Source organism: Protomyctophum bolini, assembly GCF_963924005.1.
Source record: "Protomyctophum bolini genome assembly, chromosome: 18".
Classification (NCBI taxonomy): domain Eukaryota; kingdom Metazoa; phylum Chordata; class Actinopteri; order Myctophiformes; family Myctophidae; genus Protomyctophum; species Protomyctophum bolini.
This window is the reverse complement of record NC_137879.1, coordinates 25521769-25546178: the sequence shown is the minus strand read 5'-3', so window position 1 is coordinate 25546178 and position 24410 is coordinate 25521769. Positions and strand designations below refer to the sequence as shown.

Sequence of the window (24410 nt, the reverse complement as noted above, 5' to 3'; positions counted from 1 at the left end):
GAAGTGCAGCACTGAGGGAGCGGATTGAGATGAAGACTGTGATTCTGATTTCTTTGGTTATAGCCTTCAGCTATGGTGAGTTCATAGTATGTGTGGCTGATTAACATAGGCTAATCATAACTTTATTTGTTTAAAACCTGAAACTTTTGTATGAAGTGAAACCAAACAGTTGATAGGTTCATAAAATGCTTAGATAGCTTTTCATGTAGACTTAGATAGCAGTTTATGTATATAAACACTATATAGTACATGCATGGGTAGTTTCATTATATACGTAGATATTCCACTACTGTTACGTTCTTAGCTTACGTACCTGTATGATTCATGATAACTACTTTGTACGTACAGTATGTGATGTATTGCCATGCTTAATGTATATCACTCTGGATTAAGAGCGTCTACTAATGCCTAAATTGTAAATTGTTTAAATGTCCTTTAAAACAGTGGTTCCCAAACCTTTCAGGTCGATACCCAAAAGAGAGGTTTTCCCGGGACCCAAACTAGTGAAAATAGCACATCTACAAGCGCACAACACGTTGCTTTCAATTCAATTCAATTTTTTTCAAGTGTCAAATCACAACAAGTTGTCTCAAGACACTTTACAACCAACAAAGATCCACCCAGAGCAAGCAATATTACGACAATGGTAACGAAAAACTCCCCTTTAGGAAGAAACGTCAGGCAGAACCTGACTCTAGGGTGGGCGGCCATCTGCCTCGACCGTGGGAATAGGAAGAAAGAATAGAAGAGAGATAGACAGGCTTTGCCACATTGCAAGCTTGTAGATCAACTAGTTTCACTACTTTTTTTTTACGCCTTTTATTGGTTTTATAAGGGACAGACAGTAGGCTGACAGGAAACGGGAGAGAGATGGGGGGATGACATGCAGTAAAGGCCGTGTCGGGCTCGGGAGTCGAACCCGTGGCACACTGCGACGGTTACGCCACCGCCTGGGCCTCACTACTTTTTAATATTTATTTATTTATTTATGTTATGTCTTAGATTTGTTTTAGTTTTAAAATGTATACAATTATTTTATTTCTTTTTTATTAAAACAAAAATCTTTTGAAATACATACTGGAACAAAGAGGTTGTCAACTGACTGTCTTCTGTTTGTCCTGCAAGGAATCTTTAGTTATGCTTAAACACCTATTATGACTATTATTGATCTAACACGTGCCATGGTGAATTAATTCAATCATAATGAAAATGTATCAAATGGTGTGCATGATATCACACTCGCATTCTCATACATTACAAACACACACAAAAAAATCGTGTTATGATGTGTTATGAGCTTGTATAAATGTGCTATTTTCACCCGTAATAATGACATACCCAAAATAGGGATGGGTTCAAAGTAATCTGAATTAAGGAAGGTGTGGCATGCTAAAATACTCTCCTGATCCTGGCCTGCCCTCTGGTGGAATAAATTAGACACAGTCTTGCATACTGAATCAGAAGAGATCAAATGCTGTGAGTGTGAATTTGAGGTTTTAATAAAATTACTAATTCATGATTTAAATGGTCAAAACAAAAAAAGTACTGCATATTGCTTCCTATTCCTATACAGTAGGCCTAAATCCTCAGTATTAAAATGATCCATTTGTAACTCAGATGATGTACTGTACACTGGAATCTTTTGTCTCCAAATTAATTGGACACAAGGAAAGGGGCCCAAATGGACAAAGTAATTTCAGGACTTGTCACAATCACCTGACCTTTATGCACTGTTTCATTTCTGAATGACATTACCAATTAATGTCATGTCACTTTACTTGTCCCATTATCGTGGGAGTCATGTAGTGGGAATTTCACTACGGGTTGAACACAATATTCGGAAATGAAATCCAGTGCTATTCACTGAAGTATGTCTTCCGCTTTGATCTTTCTAATCAAAGACAACGCAATATGTATTTTGCCCATTTGTAAAAAAAAAGAATGTGTACAGTACTCTCTGAGTGAATTTAACACTATACTGTGTATCCTGGCCTAGAACACACAGCATGTCAGTCACAGTGCATTGAAACAAAGCCCAGATCACATAGTGCATTGAAAAAAAAGCCCAGCTATAACAAGGCTAATCATAGCGAGACAGGTGTGTCTGAACCTGAAGCATAAAGGCTGTGGACTCCAGGGAGACTGTGCTTTAGGGCAGGGGGGTCTTCAATGTTCTTCAAGCAACCCCTTATTAGCTGAGAGAGAGACCAAGTGTTGCATAAAACATTTTCATATAGCTTCATAGACTTGTTTGACAGCATACTGTGTAAATGAATGTTTTTGTTTCTTTATTTACAAACCTTTCCATTAATTCATTGGATTAATCTTAATGTGTATTTCCAGATGTTAAACTGCATAAAACCCTGAATACTTACTAGTGAACTTGACTTTTGGCTCTGTACAATGTGTCACAGCGGGACCCAGAATAAGGATGCTAGCGTTAAATTCGTTCACGTAAAAAAGAACTCACACTCGTGTGAAGTGAGGGCCACAAGATGCTAGCGCCCCTCAAACATTTTCTACCACTTCCGTTTTTTGCCCTCACTAACCATCATTTCTGCATTATGAAGCTTGCTGGTGTCACTCGAACCCCATGCCTGAATATCTTATAGCTTTCCATGTATCATGTTCCCACTCTAGTGCCCCCTGGCAGCTGCCACTTTCTCTAATAGGCTGGCGAAAGTGCTGAGGTGACAGCGGTGATAGAGGCACCCATGTCCCTGATCACCTGCTTTCAACAGTCGATGGGGTTCATTGGGTTCAGGCGAGGGTGGCTGCTAACAGTATGCTGTAGGCACGCAGTTATTAGATACCCACACCTGCTGCATACCCATGGCTCCTCCACTGGATGGTTCACCAGGGTGTACCAACCACCCATGCAGGCTAAGGTCTTGTTGATAACGGGTCCTTATTTTGGGCATGTCATATAGTCCTTTTTGAGTGGCGCTATAGCCTCTCCAATACATGGCTTTTGAAGATTACGTCTATGCCAGCCAAGTCTATGGGATTTTTAATTTGTTTAGAGCACTTGTGACATAACAGTTTCAATGTGTACTGTATCTCAATCCGTAACAGGCCAGCTATGCATACCTTTGAGGTACGCATAAAAAAATGAAACTCTTGTTGAAATGAGTAAAGTATATTATGCAAGAAGGTTAAAACCAAATTTCAATAGCTTTCGTCATATTAGAAGGGACTTATCAGCTAAAACTGCACAGCTGTGTACATGCATTCTATGATTTTCTCACACCTATCATACAGCATTTCAACATGGTCACAAAATCATGGATCAAAAACCATTGACATGAGTTGGCACCTACATATGTGGTATTTCGAAAAACACAACCTTTTTACGTTCTACTATCAAATTTTTTTTTTTTTTTTAATGTTTCACCTTTTCACCTTTGTTCTCTGGACTGGTTGATAGAGCTCCGAGCAACTATATGAGCCTCAACAAGTGGTAAGTGTATTGTTCCCAGGTGTAACAACTCATTGGGACAGTCTGTATTGTTCCCAGGTGTATCAACTCATTCGGACAGTCTGCCATCTCAGTAAAGGGGGCAAACCTTTGGAACACCTTGCCTACGGTTCTAAAACTAGAGACGGATGGAAACGTGTTCTACGGGGACTAAAACCATGGTTGAAATCAAATCAACTGTGTTCACATGTATAGTTTCTGACTGGTTACTTGAGTGAGTATATTTACTGTAATTTATGATTATGTTTAATGTAATGGGTATTGTAATTTAGCTGTAAAATATTATTAGTATATATTCTTTTTTGTAGGTTTTTTTTTCTTTTTAAACTAAAGTGTTACTATATTTTTAGAAAAGTCTCCTGGTGGTGAAAATTACTTGTGCTAACACACTGTAAGCAATGCACCTACAAATTGTACAATTGTGCAATGAGCAATGTGATTGTGATGTAATTGTAATTGTTTATTGTTTAGGGCAGTAAATGACGACATAATGTGAATGTTGCTTCTCAGGAGCAACTTGGTGATGATGCCAACATCTTTCGTACGACTCTCCCTTAATGTGCATGTGTGTCTGTCCCTTATCCCCATATGGACATCCCCAAACTCTCCCAAGCTGATTGGTTGAAACCACAATCGCAAATATAAAGGATCACAATGGAAATAACCACTCAATGATTTTGTTTTCATTATATTCTTTTAACAGATAAAATATGAAAATAATCACACCCGTGTGAAGTGAGGGGCGCTCTCATCATCATACATCATCTCATTCCGGCCAATCACAATTTGCATCCTCACTTTTCCGTCTTCACTTTCCTGCCCTCACTTTTAGCTTCAATATGTATACTTTTCTCAGCCAATCAAATCATCGCTATGGGGTGATCAGTCAATCACAAGCCAATGTGTTCACACAAACCCGGAAAGCTGGGCATAGGAAGGCCTAGCGCCTCTCAAAAAGATATGATTATGTATGCTTCTTAATTTGGTCAATAAAAACATAACTAAATCAATCTGTGATGAATGGGAACCCTCAAAATACAAACAGAGGTGGAAGGAAAATCTATTATTTGAAATCTATATATTGAAACACAAAAACTGAACAGAAACATCTAACCAGAAGATATCAAAAAAGGCCAAAACAACAACCCACACCTTCTTCAAAAGCTAAAGTTACAAACTACCTTCAAAATAATGAATTGCATTTTTATAGCGCTTATAGTGCTTTACAATGGTTCATTCATTCATACATTGGGACGTGAAGCGGCGAACAGTCGACGCCAGCGTCCTCACTTCCCACACCACACACACACGCACCAATGGTGGCAAGCTCACACCGACCAACTCATTGGAGGCAATGTAGGGTTCAGTGTCTTGCCCAAGGACACTTCGACATGTGGTCAGGAAGAGCTGGGATTCGAACCACCGACCCAGGGATCATTGGAAGACCTGCTCTACCTCCTGAGCCACAGCCACCCAAAAACCTAATGTTGAACACTGAGAGACGTTGTAGCCTACTGATCGACAGCCAAGGACTCAGCAACAACTAAATGAACAGGGTTTAAATTCACAAACAAGTGATTCATAGTGGTCCAGGGCAGGCGCATGCCACATATAGGCTCTGGCCTGACAGCGCGTTGCGTGTTCGAGTCCCATTCATGACGACCTTTGCTGCATGTCTCTCCCCCTCTTCTCTCCTTTCCTGTCCGTCTTCACTGTAACTGCAGTGTCACAAACAAATATTTAAATTCACAAACAAATCAAAGCAATGAAACAAAATGTGGATTCATCTGGGAAACTGCTCGAACCTTTTTCTTCAATGTTTGTGTTTGCAATATATTTGTGTTTACACAAACACTCAAAATTATCCATTCATTGTCAATGGGATTTAATGTTTGTGTAGGACAAAGTTTGTGCATATACACCAAAAGCTGGACATATAGGGGCTATTGCCCCTCAAAAAATATATATAAATAAAATAAAACTCCTTGTTGGAATTTCCCCTGCAGTGAATACAGTAGATTATAACAATGGGCTGGTGAAGGACTGTGGGAAAGATGGACGGAAGCTCCAGCCTACATGTGATGATTATACAGAAAAGTATGAATAATCTATGGCACACCCCAGTGATTTATACTGAAAAGTATACTCGCAACCAAGTATAAATCAGGCATCACGTGCCAAAACCAAAGCCTGGCTTTTTGGAGAGCTGGGCACAAGCCTGGAAAGCATAGCTGTAATTCTGCAAAGGGAAGCTGAGGGCCTGCTGTGGGACCACGGGCACACTGGGGCCTGCTGCCAGCAATGTCAGCTGGGGTGTGCCATAGACCATCGGCTGTGTCTTTTTTGGCTGCTCCTCCTCTTTCCTTAGGGCCTCTGAGGTTTCTAACTTGTCAACCTTGCCGATGTACTCCCTCATGACCTGGATGAAATACGGCATACAAAAGTCCATGATGCCGTGCCTCCATGCCATCTCCAGCACGACATCAGGCCGCATCAGGTCATAGCAGGTGTAGAGGCATGCAGTGAAACACTCCTTCTTGCCCTCCTGGACGAACCAGGCCAGAAGTTCCTCTGCCAAATCTGTGTCCTTGGACTCCGATGTGTACAAAATGGCATCCTTGTAGAGTTTGTCCTTTTTGCAGAGCTCCACGCTTTGCTTCCAGCGGTTGCTGCTCTTGTAGAGGTAGGCGGCAATTCTGCTGAAATCGATCAGCTCGTGCTTCTCCAAATGTTGGGCCAGTGAAATGGTGTCAATGTTGTCGTAGGTATCTATTGACGTCCTCAGTGCCGGATAGTCCTCCTCTGCGATGAACAGGTTGTTAAGTGCTTCATTGATGGATTTGTTGTTGTGGTTCTGTAATGACCACAGGTAGGGCTTGACCAGAGGCAGCTGTTTCACCTTGGTGAAGAAGCTAACGACACGGGAGAGGTCCAGACTGGGGGACAGCACGATGAGCAAGTCATTCAGTAACAAAGGCTTTAACTCCAAATAGAATTGGATTGCTTTATAGTACAGCTCCACGTTGGCCACCTTGGTGATCATGTCCTTAAACTGCCCCTCCTTCCACGCATCTGTTGCATGGTTTATCATGGTCATGATGGCATTGTCAAACTCCTCATACTTGTCATACAGGAAGACGAGCTCAGCCCACAGGTGGGCCTGTTCAGCCGCCCGCAGCACCTTGGGAATGTTGATGCGGGACCAGAATAACTCCAAGTGCTCCCGCATCTTCTGGGGCTTGAACTGTGAATAGAGAATGGCCAGCTCTGTGAACATGCCCATGTGAGCACGCTCAAGCCCGAGTGCTGCCTCCAACATGGAGATCAGCTCCTCAAAGTAGCCACTGCCCTGGTAGTATTTGATGAGGTCCTCCAGCTCGTCGGCATGAACCACAACGTGGAGGCCACACATCTGTGCTAGTCTGAACTCCTTTCCACGTACGCAGGAAAAGCATACCTCCTTCCAGGTGCGGGTGCTGTTGGCCTTGCGGGCCCCGTCCACGGCTGCCTGGTACTCACCCAAGTGCACCAGAGTTAGGGCTAGCTGTCCAAAGTTGGAAGCGTTGTTGTACAGCAATTTAGCTGCCTCGTACATTTTCTCATCATAGCACCGATCACCGACCTGCTGGATGTGGCCATTGTTGGGTCCATTGATGAATTCTTCTAGTTCAGCCAGACGGTTGGTCTTGGCCAAGGCAAAGATCAGCTCTGTGTCCACATAGGAGTCTTGGGCCTTCTTGCGAGCCATCTGTAGGAACTTAACCAAGTCCTCCCAGTTACCATTCTGATCGGCAGCCTGTACCACCTGCATGTATGCGGATGGGTCATTGCCTTTGAAGAAGGAGTCAATGGCTTCCTTGACTGCAGTTGTGTCACCCTTCTGTAGCTGAGCCTTAGCCAGCTGGCTCCACACAGCTGGCTCATTGCAGCGCTCTGCAAATTCATATGCCCGATCCAAGTTGGCAATATGATCGATCAACACTTGCATAGCAGAGGTGTTGACATTGAACTTCTTGAAGATGGCGAAGGCCTCTTCGAAGAGCTGGTTGTTGATAGCGATATTGGCAATGTCTGGGGCATCATAGTTGTCCAGCTTGTTGATGTACTGCATCACGTGTGTACGGTTGGATTTGATTGCTGTCAGGATCAGCAGGTTCTGGAGGTTTCTATGTTCACTGAAGACAGAGTTGTGCAACAAGAGTTTCTCCAGCAGCTCAATGAGTTCGTTGGGCAGGTCTGCAGTCATGAAAGCCCTGACTGTGACTGATACCTCCTCTGCGTCCTGGGTCTCCGACAGAGCTGTCTGTACCACCTGATCAATTAGTGGTCTTCTGAAGAGGTTGGTCTCCACCAGCACACTGGCCCACAGCTCAGGGTCCTTGCGGTGCACAAGATAACGAGACAGACTCTTGAAGAGGGAGTTCTCATTGCACACATTGATGAGTTCCTGGTCACACTGTCCTCTCTTGTAGGCCACGTAGGCCAGGTGAGGGTCTCTTTTCTCACAATATTTGCCCACCACATGGCTGTTATAATGGGGGTTCTCCGTGAGAAAGTAATCCGGGTTGTTATTGCTGTCGATGTAAATCTTGGCCACAGCATTGTGGGTAGCTGGGTCTTCACAGCCTTCATGGATACGACTCTCCAGCCAGGGCAGGAGCATATTCAGTCTGTTCCTCTTCTCCACCTCAGCTACCAGTTCATCAGTGGAGAACTGTCCTTTGACCCCCAGGATCAGACTTTTGATCACATCTTCAGAGCAGTCCACATCAAACAAACCTCCAATCACCACAGGTAGACGGCTGGGATTCACTTTCTGCACATAGAACTCAATGTACTTGTGCAGGTTGTTGCGGTGGAGGTAGAGGACTAAGTCATGGACAAAGTCAAAGCGGTCGCATACACTGATGAGTGCCTGCTGGTCGGTGAGCTTGGCCTCCTTGAGAAAGTTCTTGATACGCTCGGGGTCGCAGAAGTTGCTCTCCTTACAGATCCGCTCCACTTCTTTGATCTGGCCCGTCTTGCAGGCTGCCTGGATGTACTTGAATTGGACCTCTGGGTCCTGGTTGAAGTTCACAATGGAGCCCAGGAAGTAGAACATACCTTCAAAGCTCTTGAAGGACTCAAAGAGCTCTGTCAGTGACTGTGTGGAAAGCTGCTCATGGTACTTGGAGGCCACCTGGACACAGATCTGCAGGTTCTGGCGGATGTTTGCTGACAGCATGGCCCTGAGACACTCCAGAGAGTCTTCCACTGACAAGGAGCCAAAGAAGTTCACCAGCCACTCTGGGTTGAGCAAGTTTGTGTGCAGTATCGTACGTTTGATGTCATACAGGTCAGTGTAGTTCTCAAGCGCCCTCTGCAGGAGACCAGCCTTCTCACACAGCTGGGCGATGTGGGCACGCTTGTAGTTGGTGAAGATCTTGTTCCCCAGGATGGCATCAGCAACCTGAGGGGAATGCATCAGGTTCATCTCCAGCAGACGAGTCTGCAGTAGGCCCTCTGTGGGTCTGTTATTCTTCAGGGCATCCAGGAGGAAGGAGGTACACTGCTGTATCAAGTTGTACTCCATGAACACATCCACAATCTGTGTGATGTCAGCCAGTGGCTCCTCGTCTTGGACCAACATCTGGGCGAACTGCAGGCCCTGCTCTGGATTAAGTTGCATCACATTCTTTAGCAGGAAGATCCAGTCTGGAGTGTAGACCACCTTCTTAGCATACAGGACAATCTTCGGGAACTGGAAAGTCTCGGCAAAGCACTGGATGACTTTGTTGGGGATGTTGGCCCTCAGGTATACGCTAAGAGCCAAGGTGGTGTCTACTGTCTTCACAAGGTCACCCAGCTCCTCAGAGCACTCTAGCTTTTCTTCCTTCAGCCACTTCTCCAGCAGCTGCTTACGTCCTTGCTGAAGGACAGGCTGGCACAGCTCCAGGGACTCAAACTTGTTGAGCTGACCCTGGTCCAACAGGATGCCAAAGTACTGCAGCAAAGGAGTGGTCTGGCCCGGCTGGGCCGGTACACTCTGGAAGCGGAAAACAGTGTCTGGGGTACGCAGGATACCCTTTGGTGCATTGGCAGCCACCTTGGCTGCTTCAGAGTAGTTGCCACTGGCAAAAAGGTTGTTGAACTTGCTCGCAAAGAGCTCCTCTGCACCAGCCAAATTGTTGTGCATGGCTATGCGCAGAGCCAGGTCTGGGTTCTGCAGCACGTTGGTAATGTAAGGTATGATGTTCTCCTCCTCCACACATATGGACAGCACCTGTCCCTTTCTATTGACACCGATGATGCCGGAGGTTGCTTCATGCGGCACAGTGACAAAGATAGTATCGCTGCTGATACGGTTCATATAGATACAGGTTCCCGTCTCCAGGTCATACAGGTGGATGTAGCCATATTTGGTGATTAGGAAAATCATGCCCTGCTTGGAACTTATTTGCATTGCTACTGGGAAGTCATTCTGAGCCTCTGGAGGGAAGAACACATCCACAGCTTTCTTTGGAAATGGTTGGTTGCCAATTGGAGGCGTGCCCACTTCAATGATGTGTAGCTTTCCTCCATCCTGCCCTCTGACAGCGAAGCAGAACAGGGTTGATTCTTCCGTGTTCCCCTCCATCTTAAACTGAGCAAAGCTGGCGGCGTGGCCTTCAATGTGCTGAAACACCTTCCTGTCTACAGAGTACAACTGCATGGCTCCCACCACACGATTCTGATGGGCTGTGATGCCAACAAGTAGGAGCCACTTCTGCTTGGCGTCCGTGCGGTAGTTGATTATCTGGCAGCCCTCCAGGCTGGAGTGGCGGTCGAAGACTTTGACAGGCTGTGAGTCACCCTCCATGTTCCAGTGGTAGACGGTGTTGTCAGTCACAAGTGCCACTGTGTTGATGGAGATCCACTTCCAGAAGGTCACATCATCTGTCATGTTGTGAGCCTTCAACTTCGTCTTCATCTCAATGTTGAAGATTTGAAGGTTTTTGGCGGCTTTAAGTGCGATGATGTTGCTAGCGGGATTCATGATGGCACTATCGGCAGAGATGGGTCTGCGAATGGGCGTATTGGGGTCGGCCATGTTGATGATCACCACCTGGGCCTGCTCACCCACTTTCTCCCTGATGCAGATGAACTTGTCCGACTCCATCGTCAGGGTGCTGAAGCCTATGTTTGCCGGATTGATCCCCAGGTTTTGGAGCTGCAAGTGCTCCTGAAAGCGGATAGGCAGGCTCTGAGCCATGGCGATTCCTTTGCTTTCTCCTATTCCTTCCATTGCTGATAAACTAGGGATCCTTTTCAGATCTAGACGGACAGCCAGGAAACGGCTGGTCTGAATCCAAATAGGTATAAGTTATATTGTAGTCGTATTTGTAAACATTTAGCTAATCATTTTGCACAGGATAATAATGTCAACTGCCACTACATTGTCAATGTGCCATGCTTATATTTGTCTCAGGAAGTAAATTCTCTTACATCATATCAAACTAAACAACTCTAGACCAATCAGAGCTGAATTCACCTTTTCTGGAAATGTGTCTACCTGAAGGGAAGTGACCTTTCAGAGGCAAGCCGTCTCCAAATGGTTTTGTCTGTCTGTCTGTCTGTCTGTCTGTCTGTCTGTCTGTCTGTCTGTCTGTCTGTCTGTCTGTCTGTCTGTCTGACCGACCGACCGATCCGATCCTACAAACCACTGGACCAATCAGCAGAAACGTAATTCCTTCCCAGTCGGTCAAGGAAGTACCTCCATGCATTATTTTCATATATTTTGTTGTATATAAATATATTTAATTTTAATTTTAAAATGGGAAGATGGGGCTCAGATCAGGCTGAAGCAATGCCCAAATATGTCATACTTAGATTGGACTTAAATATGTCAGAGGTAGCTGACGTCCCACACTGCCATTGTTAGACACTGTTATACTCATGCCTTTTCTTCTCAGTAGCCTAAATCAATGACTGGAGAAAGTTAAAGTAACCCTAAACAATAGACCAGGAATTTTGGGTCACGGACCCATGATTAAGGGTTATGAGTTAAAAAAATCACACCTGTGTGAATTTTTGAACATTGGTTTGGTTAGAGTAGTTACTTAGGCAAACTTTTCTTACAAGTTAGTAGAACTGAAGGCTTTCTTCACGTTAAGTGAGGGCGGGTGCCTGGTAATGTTCGTTTAAAGTGCTGTAAACAAACAAACGTCGGCCACCATATGATGTAATTTCAAAAGTTGGAGGGGCTAGCAAAAAAAAGAACAGGAGATGGAGGGACCAATTAAGGCTTAGTTTAATAAAACACGGATCAGTGCTTCGTCTCTGTATCAGCTAAGGGGCCATTAGCCTGGGGAACATTGAAGACCCCTGTTCTAGATCATAGCTTTAAAGGCGAATGAGAGTGCTGCACCCAATGCTAGTCCCACAGACAGGAAGAAGACCATGATAGCTCCTGTTGTCTCTGCTTCATGCTGTGCGACCTTCTTGGGTCCAAAGCACATGCATAGGCTGGCCAGGTACCCATTGGAGAAAGCGAAGACGATCATGAAGAGGATGTACCATAAGTCGTGGCCAAACCACACAGGTAGGTAGTTGCGAGGCTGCACGTTACACAGCATGAACAGAGGTAAGAAGACCACACGTAGACCCACCAGGATGGGCAACCAGATACTGTCCACACCTGGCCACATACAGACGGCAGTCAGGCTCCTTCCAATGGTGTCCATCACGTTGAAGAGCAGGAAACACGACACAGGGATGAAGTACGTGTTCCAGCCTTTGTCAGCTACTGTGGACTTGACGCCCAGTGGGATGGCTGGGAATGTTGCGATGGTAACGGTGAAGATGAAACAGACACACATGGCAATCACCCAGATCTGTTTGAAGATAGCAAGAACAGAAACAACTGGCCTATTCTCCTCTTCAATCTGACTGACCACAACAATTTGCTTGTCCTCCTCTGCAGTCAGATTGACCACAACAACTGGATTGTCCTCTGGTCGCTTCACTTTCTTTGGCAGGTCCTGCTTGTTTTCCTCCTCATCAGTGGATGTCCTGGATCTGTCGCTCTCCATGTAGTACTGGAAAAACTCTATCCTGGGCAGTGCGAGGCAGGAGAAGATTGCCAGTAAGATGATTACACAGGCAGTGATGAAGTAGCCAAAGGCACTGTCCTGCAGATCTGAGCCCGTAGCCAGAGCACAGATCATGGAGAATGCAGCGAATATGCCGGCCAGCCCTTGTCCAGTCATGACGGGCAGGGTGTAAGACACAGGTAGCAACCCTGCCAGTCCAAACAGGCTACCCTGGAAGATCGCACCGAATGAGTTGATGCAGATGATCTTGAAAATGGTGAGACAGAAGAAGGGCACTGGTGCCATCTCCACCTTCACTAGCGCGGCTGTCAACAGGAAGACCACCAAGACAACCGTCAGACTGCCTGAGATGCGCAGCTTCTGGGGAATCCTCTGGTGTATGAAGGAGTTGACGCATGTGAAAATTAGCATGGGCACCATGGCAGACAGTGTCATCGCATTGGGGAAGATTGATTCCAAAACGTTCGGTGTGTCTCCTACCGCCGTAGTCCCATTGACCGCATTGTCTGCATCGCTCAACCTTTTGGTGAAGTAGTCTGTTGCAGTCATGAAGAAATTCCAAGGCAACAGACATGCCAGACCCAAGATGAAGAAAATGATCCACACTGCATGATACTTATCCCTCGGTACCGCCGTAGCCATTTTGATGCCTATGACACTCTGTCAGAGCAGTGTGTTTGTACTGCACTTTTATTCTGAATGTAAATGCCTTTGACGTCATTATCCCTGACCAATCATTGATGAGCTCATAGAAAAAACAAAACGTGGGTCCTTTATATGTAGCGAAAACTGTAGACATGTGCTCTTTGGAGAGGGTTTCATATAGCAAAGCACAAGAGTTCTTAGCTCTTGTGCTTTTCTATATGAAACTGTCCATTTGAAGTAGAAAAATCTAAAAATTACTTAACTATTAAAAACAAGGGTTAAAAACACGACCAACGCGTTTGGGCCTGCATGGGCCTTCATCAGGGTCAACTCATGATGAGCTCATGTTCTGTAATATTTCACCTAGCGCCGTAGTCACATTGACCGTGTTGTTCAAGCTACCGGCAAAGTACGTTGTTGCTGTCATGAGGAAATTCCATGACAACAGACTTCCCAGGCCCAAGAAGAAAAAAATTACCCACACTGCATACGATTTATCCATCTGTACTTTGTTATGCATTTTGAGGTCTGTGAAACTTTATGAGCTGAGTGTGTGTGTCAGCTTATATTTGATTCTGAAAGTACATTCCTCTGACGTCATATCAGTCTTGCCAATCACTGATGAGCTGGATACAATGAGTACAACGGGTACATCATGACAAAAAGTGAGTGATTGATGTTGATCGTATACCATACACAAACAATAAGATCACCTAATTGATTTTTACAATAATATCATGTTTTCTTCCCTGTGAAACCTGCCATCTCTCATTTTCTAAATTATCCACAGTATCTGAAAGTTTTATGGCAGTTCTAGAAATCAACTGAGACGTTGTTCACAGGTTGTCTTTGATGTTCTAAATGTGTATCAAATACTTCTGACTGGAACAATCTACCTGTTCATATTCAGTCAATAACACATTTTAAATATCTTAAAACGGTGCCATCTCTCTCCTTGACGTTACTGTTAAATACAACCTAATTGCAGTGATCAAGCTAGTTGAAACTGGTTGCCTGGCATTGAATGGTTCATATTAAGGTGACATTTTTGTCTGAACACACATCGTTGCTGTTTGACATTTGATTTGGGTAGACCACCATAGATATAAGAAAGGCTATAGATGGCTCACCTGCGCTCTGGCCAATTGAGAGTGACGTCGCTATGTGGCGGCCATCTTACCGAGGGGCAGCATAACATTGTGTCTATGTACTTTTTAAATAACCATAACTTGCTCAATTGTCAATCGATTTTCAAGAGCGTACAAGGCAATTTGATTACCAATTGGTGCAGACTATTTGGCTAATCAGAAAATCAATGGAATGGCCTGGGCCATGGCTCAGTGGTCCAGGCACCTTGGCTGGTAATGCCTTGCCCATTTCCTGTCAGCCTACTGTCTCCATAAGAAATAAAGGCAAAAGCCACAACAACAAAACAAACATTAAAAATATATTAATGAGTGATTAGAAATACAAATATTGTTACTTCTATATTTGTGTATCTTTGTGGTAGTCTATACAAAAGTGTACCGTTTAAATATTATTATTTTTTTAATTTATCTTACATGAAAAAGTATTAATTTTCTATTATATATATTATACTAGCATGATATTAAAACAGGGTGGAGATACAGTAGTTATGTATGTATGCATGGCAATGAGAGATTACTTTAGGTTGCACTGTGTACTGTGACAAAACAACCACTAGATGGCGCATGCAGCTTGTCCTTGTCTGGAACTGATATTGCTTCCAGACTTTTGTAGAGGTAGTGACAGCAGTTAAAAACACCAAATGGATGAGATTAGATGAGATGAGACACAAAAGCCAAAGGCTTCTTTCCAATGTGGTCCATTAAACATTGAACACTCAAAAGAATAGTAGCCTAACAGTTCAACGAACGAGTACAAAATATCAAAAACAGATTACAGTTTTCAAATAATTCATGACGCATGCATGCCATGCATCACACAAATGTGTGATGCAAATGTAGACATATAAGAGTGGCTATGCAAAAAGGAATTTATTCCATGGTGGGGAAATCTATTAGGCGATGTGTGGCGAGATAACTGTGGAATTACAGTAGGCTAGTATGCTTCCTTTGTGCAAGACTCATCATTCCGCTGTCGTTTTTAAAGACAAGGTTTTTATGGGTTAATAATGCATCAGTCCATTCCATTTTGTTGAACGGTGCCCTTTTAATAGAGGTGCGTCATGTTTTTGCAGGGTTTAAGTGAATAAACAGTGGTTTGAATGGAATTCATGCCAGGGGGGAACATTTATTGGACTGTAAAGAATTTTGAACAGCATTTCTGTCATATTTGTTAGACTAGAGGGGTGCCCGTTGGAGCCTCTACAGCTAGAGTTAGAAATGCATGCCGAACCCAGATATTATGTCTGTGTCCCTTTTATGAAGATCATTTTTTTTGTATACTGCTCACCGCTCAGCAGCAACTGCCCAAGTTTTGGTTGGATGTGCATGTCTTTGTTCTTTTTTTTGGTCCCTTTTATGCCCATATATGGAGTTCTTTGTCAGGCATGCCCAAATATGGAATCTATGCAGACGTCAGAATGATGTCAGAACAGGCCAGCTCCATATATGGAGCCCGGGCAGAGGACCTTTTGGGGCGGTTCTGAACAACCGTGGGTCCGACCGACTCGACACCAGGCACTGCACCCCCTGTGGTGGGGTGGAACGCGTTTGTCGAGTTACGTGGATTACAGACGTACAGACGTACGTACACTGGTGCATTTATAGTATTTTGTGTCATGCTAACATTTCTATGAGTAAATATTATGCTAGATTGTAAATATTCTTTCACTTTTTTTAATTTTTTCTCTGCCTCTATTGGAACATCAGCCAGGCTGGTTTACGCATCAGCAATGGTGACCTCCACCTCTACGCCAGGCTCGATGCTGATGGAGGTGATCTGTTTGACGATCTCTGACGGACTGTGCAGGTCGATCAGCCGCTTGTGAATCCGCATCTGGAAGCGGTCCCAAGTCTTGGACCCCTCCCCACAGGGGGTCTTCCTGGTGGTAATGCGCAGAGTCTTGGTTGGCATGCGGACTGGTCCCTTCACCTTGAGACTCTTCTCCTTGGCACCTCGGAGCAAGTCTGCGCAGACCTTCTCCAGAGATTTCACATTGCGGCTGGTCAAAGTGATGCGGATGCGGTGAATGGCCACCTCGGTCTCCACGGGTGCCTTGCCAGAGTCCTTGAAAGCCATGGCCTTTTAATCCCTATAGTCGTCTTACTCAGTGAGCCAGGAAAGAATGTGGATGGTAGCTCCAGAGCGCTAGTATGTATTTGTTTTTAAGCTCCATATATGGAAACAAATGGGGGCATGCCCATATATGGCCATATTCTGATGGCATCAGTGATCTCCATATGGGCATAAGGGTTAAGGACTGACAGATACAGAGATATCCATATACAGTATGGGCAAAACATGACACAGGTAGACAGACAGATGCAGATATCTCCCTATATGGGCACAAAAGGAACTCAGACGGAGACGGGTACAACAGGTACTGACAAAGTGGACCACAATGGAAACAAGCTTCATTGTATAGTCCACTTTGGCGTTTTCCAAATTGATGCCAAAAAAGTATTCTATCTATCTATCTATCTATCTATCTATCTATATACAGTATAAAGCCTCAGACATGTGTGTGCTTTCGGAAATTCGCACTGAGCGTTTTCACAAGTATAGGCAAAATAGCTCATCTACTACATGCACGCACGCACGCACACACACGCACACGCACGCGCACATGCACAGACCACAGATAGACAGCTGCTCCACCAAATGCAAGCAGTCCCTCTATTCACACTAAATTACTTCTCATTTAATGGGCTGTCAATCAAAAAAATAAGAAAAACGAATTTCTTACCACACTGCCACCATGAATCATAATGGTTTGAGAGGTGAACTCAAGCTAAATGACTGTTTCGAGGGAATATCTGAAGAGAAAGTGAGAGTGTCCGTGTCCTGAAAATATTTTTTTGTCATCCACTATATGTGCCTGGCACATTTGTATCTCTCCTAATCATGACTTACTTAATCATCTTGGTTCCCTGTGGAACATGAGGCTGTGCCTATCAGCTTTCATCTTGTCCTACTCCTATCCTTTTTTCCCTCTCTTTTTTAAGGTTTATTTTTGGTCTTTTATGCCCTTGTTGATAGGACAGTAGACTGACTGGAAAGGGGGGGAAAGAGATGGGCTATTACCATAGGCTATTACTCCGTTGCATGTCACAGGACACCAGTCTAAGGTGCATTCAAAAGAATAACACTGGAAATAGACCTATCTATCATTTTATGAAGGAGAAATCTAATTTGAAGATGGACAGGATGGATATTACCTGTTCATATACTGACAGGTAAAGAATGACCTTGAAGGGTGCCTGGGTGCACAGACCATATCCTTCTAGTGAACACGATGACCCAGGTTACAATTTGACTCCCATCTTGTCTCGCATACTGCGCGCATCTCTCCTCTGCCTTTGCCGTTGATTTCCTGTTTCTCTACACTGAAATATCCGAAATAAAGCATAAAAAGCATTAAAAGTCATTCTTAAGTTAGGTTTATACAAATATCACACCTGTGTGAAGTGAGGGGCGCTAATATATTAAAGTCTAACTCATGTTGATTAGGTGATGTAATCGTGATAAAAAACAAACGGTGCCAACACAAACATTAAACGCCATAGACAATATGACGTAAACGACACACGTAACTTTCCCTTTATTGTCAATGCGTTTACTAAACAAACTTTGAACTAAAGACAAACATTAAACCTGTGTATATCAAAAATCCCTCACTCTGCATTCTGATCTGCCTTTCAGCATCACGCTTCTGCCTGTGGGGGTGAATTATTTTACTGAATATTTTTGATTGCGGGATATTTTGCTTCTAATACATTGCACCAGTTTTCTCTATTTTCTTGAACAGACAGAAATGCCATTAAATGCCAAGGGCAGTGGGAGGGTGAGTACGTACGCTCCCCAGGTGTTGATAACACTCTGTGGTGCCATTTGAGATTTCTTTGCAGATACCTGATCTGTTTCCAATGATTGAGCCTGTATCTAAAATGAAACATCTAACAGCATTCATTGCAGAAGGATGGATGCTGGCGGCAGAGGTATACAGAAAATTCACACTGCATAGCAGTCAGATGCCTACTGCCAGTTGGAAAATATGTTTCTATATTTGCTAAACTTTATTATTTATTTATTAATAATAACTTTATTATTTCTCATAAAAGGGTTAGGTGAGAAATAATAGATAAGACAGTCCAGCCCTCCACTCTTCCCTTTTGCCAAATCACTTTTTATTTAGTTTATTCATCACCTCACCTCTACTTGAAGATCTTCCCACTCTTTTGCTCCCCAGTGTCTAAAAATTCTTTATAAGAGTGAATAAAATCTCAGGCAGATAAAGACATCTTTAATTTCAGTGTTCAACAATAATATTCACAAGTCAGTTCAGTACTGTTTAAAATCGTACGGCATACTATAGCGCGCAATTTCCGCAATTTCGAATTTCCACAATTTCCGCTTTCCGCAATTTCCGCAATTTCCAATTTCAGCAATTTCCAATTTCCGCAATTTCCGCAATTTCGCAATTTCCGCTTTCCGCAATTTCCGGAATTTGCAATTTCCGCAATTTCCAAAATTTAAAAAAACATGGGCTATAACCCATCGTTTTTGTCATTTTGTCATTTTTTTCAAATCCCCAAAAATGATGAAAAACGGCGCGCTATAGTATGCCGTACGAATGAACATGAGCAATGCCTTCTATTTTGAAATTCCAAATGAATAACAGTTTCCAAATGGCATTTTTTTATTTATATTTCTCTATAAAACTGTTTGTTTTATGAACCCAAATTACAGCATGTGCAAACAATCCTGCATGGATTGGACCTTTAATGCTGAAATTTGTTCCGAGCACTGAAATAGTCACCATGTGAACACTGCTATCGCAAATTCCCAGAGGTTTTATCATGATAAAAGACGGCATCTCAGACAAACTTTGAAGCTTGCAGGTGTTAGATTTCAAAGGTGTTGCTAGCATCAGGTAAATTGAAATGCGAAGGGGACAGCTCAGGTTTTTTATTGAGATAAGATAAGCTTTATTGATCTCTGGCTGGAGGTAAATTCAGGATAGCTCTGAGGTGCAGTATATGTACTGTAACTCAGGAATAAAATGGCCTCTAATGAAAGCACTTAATGTAATGATGGAGTCGATTAGTGCTGAATTTACTTCTCATGCCCAAAGCACTTGTACATTTGACTATAGGTCCAGTAGAGACAGTAAAATACATCATACAAGCTTGTACACTTGATTAGCTTGATTCTAATTTACTACAGTATAGCAATTTCGCACGCACGCACGCACGCACGCACGCACGCACACTTAGTGGCTTGGGATTGACAATGGTTCATGCCTTGTGTGTGTGTGTGTGTGTGTGTGTGTGTGTGTGCGTGTGTGCGTGCGTGCGTGCGTGCAGTGCACCTTTATTTTTAGGGTGACCATGCCTTTCCGTTGGTCAAGCTGGGTGCCATATTACTTCAGGACGTTGCTCCAACTCCAACTATGTTTCCACGGACCACACTACATTACATCCATCACTGACAGCACCCATCACCCCCCCTCTTCACATCATGCAAAGTTTACAAACACGTGCTCGCTTCAGTATTCACCAAAACAAACATTTACACTACAAGTGACATTATCCTTTTTAAAAAATAAAAAAAAGGGATTATGCCCCATGGCAGATAAAGCTTAATTCCTTTTTCCTTTTTTCACAGAAATTGTTATTCTGACATGAAATAAGGGTAAACACAGGCGTTACCTATACCAATGACACTCAGGTCATATAGTCAGGGTGCTGCTCATTTCAACTCTATGCTACACAAAATAGAACAGAATCTTAACATCATTGTTTAATGTTGTACCCTAATATTTTCATAACCTTTATTAAATAAATTCCATTTACCATAGAATTATCGATGGCCTATGGATGTCTCCCCTGGTGTGTGGAACGGAACCTCCTAATTCCTAAACGTTTCACCGTCATTTGGCACCCCTGAAAAAATCCAGAGGGTATTTGAAAGGGTTAGGGTGATACAGCATGGTCAACATTTCCCTAGACACAGTGGCCCATTTGTCTTCCTCCAAGTGGCTGTAACGTTTCAGTGTGTTATTTATAGAAGTAAACACTGACATTTGACAGAGGCTGTTGTCACGGCTATCTTTTCTTTACAAGGACCCCCTAAAGGTTTATGTGAGGGCATTGAAACTTTCTCTGGATCATAAGAAGCAAAGAACAAGTAGTAGAGGTCTGTTAAATGACTTTGTTTGAGTGATCTGTATTTTAACCCACTTTACAGTATTACTGAAGTCAAGTTTCAATCCATACGTTTTATGTCCTCTCCAAACAGAGAGAGGCAATTGGGTGGGAGTCTATGTATTGAGTTTGTGCTTCAAATGTACTGTAATTCTGCAAACTGTTAATATTTATTTAAATCAATCAATCAAAGACCAAAAATCTGCTGCTGACCCAAGAGTGGATCCCTGCTTGGACAGGGCAGATGTTGTGCTTATGGGCTTCAGGCAGGGCTATGTATCAATGAGGAGGTTGACCCTGGTGTCCTACAAGACACCAGGGTCACAACAGGTTCTAAATGTCTCAGTACTATACCAATTGGTTAAAATATCTTTATATCCATCATTCAAATAAATTCCAGATTATAGAAAAGTACTGGTGTGTTGTAAGCCAAGGGATCATTTTTGCCATCTTAAATCCCAAATTTTGCCATGACCTTGAATGGCCGTTCCACTGTGAAAAAGGCTTTACCCTTTTAGTGCTATGAAAAGATTGATTGATTGATTGATTGATTGATTACGTTTGACTGGCCCTTCCAACTGGTCATGGCTAGGCACTGTAGGCAGGGACTTGACTATTGTCTAATCCTGACGCACATTCTCAAATCCCCCCTCCCCCTCTCTCTCTCTCTTCTGTATGTCTTCCACTCTCATTCCCCTATGAGTGTTTCCATGGTTGCTACTCAAGCCAAATGTGCTGAACTTCATCACTTCATAGCCCAGCACTAGCAGCAGCATCATCTTTCTCAGATGACCTTGTGCTCAGCCTCTCACATCATGCTTCTACTTAATTAAGACCCCAACATCTTCAGATTGTAGCCCTCACAGGTTCCTTCAGAACAATGGATCTCAACGATCCTCGTCCTTGATGGGGTTCCAGGGGGCATTAGGAACCAAATTGATCCAGGTCTGTAACTCTGAGTGTACAAATGGAAACAATATTGGACCCAGATCCATTTGGTTCCATTTCTGCTTCTTAGAGTTATGGGGGTTGTGTTATATATTGACAGCCCTAGTTTTGTGTTAGTGTTATCGTCATGCGCTGCTGTGTTACACCCACTGTATGAGCAAACTTCTGTTCAGAGTAAACAGTGAAGCTACAGTGCCATAACCTGGTCTTCCGTCTCCATATTATCATAGGCGGATCTAGAATTGATTTTTCTTTTGAGTGGTGCAACCACTCCAAGGAACAGCAATGTCTGTGTCCCTGTGTTCACCTATGTGTTCACCTATGTGACGTTAATGAGCACCAGTATAATGAGTACCAGTAGGGGCACTGTTGTGCCAGAAACAGAGAGAGGGATAGTGCTGCACTGTTGCCTGCTAATATGAGAGAGAGAGAGAGAGAGAGAGAGAGAGAGAGAGAGAGAGAGAGAGAGGTGTGTGTGTGTGTGTGTGTGTGTGTGTGTGTGTGTGTGGGGGGGGGGGGGTAGTTGCACCACTCAGTTCACACAGGTGTGATTTTTTCCCCCGACGTGGCGCATATACTATCTGCACACGTGTACGCATAACAATCATGACATAGGCTATAGGCCTGTGGTATTCAGAATGTATAGCAAGGGATTGCTTAAAAATAATAAACTAAATATATAAATAAATTAAGCCAAATAAATGCAAACTGAGGTTTTAAACACTTGCAGTAATGTACCTAACTACCTATCATGATGGTTTAGGACTTTTGGGGTTATTTTATTGAGAAGAAAATGGTCCCGCACACTGTCTTTCACTTAAAGAGCAGTATAGCCTAGTTTTATTAGATGACATCGTTTCGGTCTAAACGACCTTCACCAGGTATCTGGCCAGAGTCACCAGTGAGCTTTATTTCTGTCAAAATATATTTCATAACCCAGATTCCACTGTAGCCTATACTTAAAGAATGATTTTTTAAATTTTCAACTACAAACCATTTCAAATAGCTGATCTAGACTACAAGTGATGTACAGTACTTGGGCTTGTACTGTAGGTCAGCTGTTCTCAATTAGCCTAATTAAGTAGGCCTATAACTGTAGGGCTTATTTGGTATATCAAAATATGTAAGTAGCCTAGGAACTACAGTAAATCTGTCAAATAGTTGTGGTCTTGTGGAGTAGGAGTAGCTAAAAAGTAAATACTAGCCTTTGAGCTTTGAGAAGTCGTGCAGTAGAATCAGAAAGTTGATAAAAATTGGAATGTAGACCTATACGGTTTGAGGTATAGGCTATACCTCAAAATTGTAGGCTATAGGCTTTTAGTAGCCTGCTGCCTATAGTATTGTTATAGTTACCTACCGTAGGCGTAGGCCTATATTCCACGTTCCACCACTGCTGCTGCTACGGAGTACATGAGATCAGTCATTCATTTTACGCTACACACTTTTGGCTCCGAGCAGCTCTCTGCGGCTCCAACTCATCGCGCGGCACAGCGCGCACGGCGCACGCACTATACCATGCTCGTGTGTCTAAGTAGCCTACTGTTGTTAGTTCGGTCAGTAGTAGTGGGCTCTAGAGACTGAAACGTCCGCGGTAGCAGCAGGTATAGGTTCTCCTTCGCCACAATGACCAGTCACACCGGAGACACCGACAACAAGCGCTCTAATAAAACAGGTAGGAAGTGGAACGCTTAATTGTAAATTGTGATTTGCGTCGCGCGACGTTGTATCACACAATTGCTGTTTGTTTTTTTGGCTACAAAAATTGACGTGCTCGGAGTCGTAGGTCGAAGCAAGGCGCTGAGTACTGTGTGATGATGAAGTGTGTCATTGTTGTGTTGGGTAAACACTAAACACAGAGACTGGTGTCGTTAATGCGAGCTTGATGAAGAGGTTTAGTGGGGCGTTTCAGTGATTTATCAAGTTACAAAGTCTATAGTTTGCTCTGGAAAACTTATTTGGAAAGAAACTGTTAGTTTATTGGTCTGAAACAGTGATATGCATGTATGTAGCCCTAGAACGGCAATTAAATGATCACAGGCATTCTAGGTCTAGCATGTATGCTGCTACACTGCTACTACTCAAGTCTCAACCTTTAAAAATGTATACACTCATCACCAATGCCATTTGATAATATTGTTTCATAACTCTGGGACTCCTTTCTATATTTACATGATTTGGTGGTACTGTACAACATGGCCTGTCATTTTCCATATCTCTCAGTAGTTGTTGTCTATTTGTAGCCTGTGGTAGTGGTGAAGATTAACTAATGATTTAGCTGGGCAAGAGCCCCATGCAGGAATATAGACCCCAACATATACACTGTACAGATGAAATAATAGTAAAAAATAGTAAGTATACTGGGCTCTTTGCCTGAATATTTTGAAGATGTAACAATTGCATGTGATAACTTACTTGGAGTGGGTGTTTTATGTTAATAGCCCAACTGATTGTGGTCACAGTTTTGATTTCCTAATGTACTAGTAAATGGCAGACTATAGGTACAATGGAAACGATGTTGCACAGCTCCTTTAGTTAATTTCTTTATTCTAGTATAGAGGTTATAGGCGCATGCATAAAGTGAGTGGCAAAGTGAGTTTCATCGTTTATCGTTGTTTAATGCAATCAGATAGGACTTTTCTGTTTGGATGTATGGGCACTTGGGCAGTCAAGGCCAGAAAGTAATGTTTTGCATCTCAGTAGGCATTCCCGCATAACTTCCTGGTATGATGATGTCACGCGTATACCCTCTAGTAATGTATGTTTGATTCCTTTTTTGTTTGTCTTAATTTCACGCTTGTCTTGGCAATTCAAATGTAGTTTTTGCATGCTGATGAAGCAGAGAGAGAGATGGGAGAGAGGCGTGAGGATTGTTAGTGGCTAGGCTAACTGTACCCAGTACAATGTCTGCTGCTGAAT

General features: G+C 43.2%; 4 protein-coding genes across 4 annotated transcripts in view; 1 reads left to right on the top strand and 3 right to left on the bottom strand.

Annotated features, from left to right (window-relative positions):
- Nucleotides 1-5648: 5648 nt before the first annotated feature.
- On the bottom strand, nt 5649-10709 carry LOC308333602 (clathrin heavy chain 1-like; the record flags this gene model as incomplete). The annotated part of the gene is made up of 1 exon (XM_080790061.1): nt 5649-10709. One exon carries the CDS (start codon nt 10707-10709, stop codon nt 5649-5651), a length of 5061 nt encoding a protein of 1686 aa, XP_080646187.1.
- Nucleotides 10710-11826: 1117 nt separating this feature from the next.
- On the bottom strand, nt 11827-13191 carry LOC308333509 (equilibrative nucleoside transporter 1-like; the record flags this gene model as incomplete). Its single annotated transcript, XM_080789965.1, has 1 exon — nt 11827-13191. One exon carries the CDS (start codon nt 13189-13191, stop codon nt 11827-11829), a length of 1365 nt encoding a protein of 454 aa, XP_080646091.1.
- Nucleotides 13192-16032: 2841 nt separating this feature from the next.
- LOC308332700 (small ribosomal subunit protein uS10-like) lies at nt 16033-16428 on the bottom strand. Its single transcript, XM_080788720.1, has one exon. It carries the CDS (start codon nt 16417-16419, stop codon nt 16060-16062), a length of 360 nt encoding a protein of 119 aa, XP_080644846.1. The 5' UTR covers nt 16420-16428; the 3' UTR covers nt 16033-16059.
- Nucleotides 16429-23097: 6669 nt separating this feature from the next.
- LOC308332956 (zinc finger protein 385B-like) overlaps nt 23098-24410 on the top strand; it is a 96469-nt gene continuing 95156 nt past the window's right edge. The window contains exon 1 of the mRNA XM_080789101.1: nt 23098-23166. Coding sequence (XP_080645227.1) covers nt 23118-23166 — 49 coding nt within the window. The 5' untranslated portion in view covers nt 23098-23117. The remainder of the gene's footprint in view (nt 23167-24410) is intronic.

Bases quoted from the DNA above. Each gene is read 5' to 3' on its own strand.
- LOC308332700 (XM_080788720.1), bottom strand. From the start codon at position 16,419: ATGGCTTTCAAGGACTCTGGCAAGGCACCCGTGGAGACCGAGGTGGCC.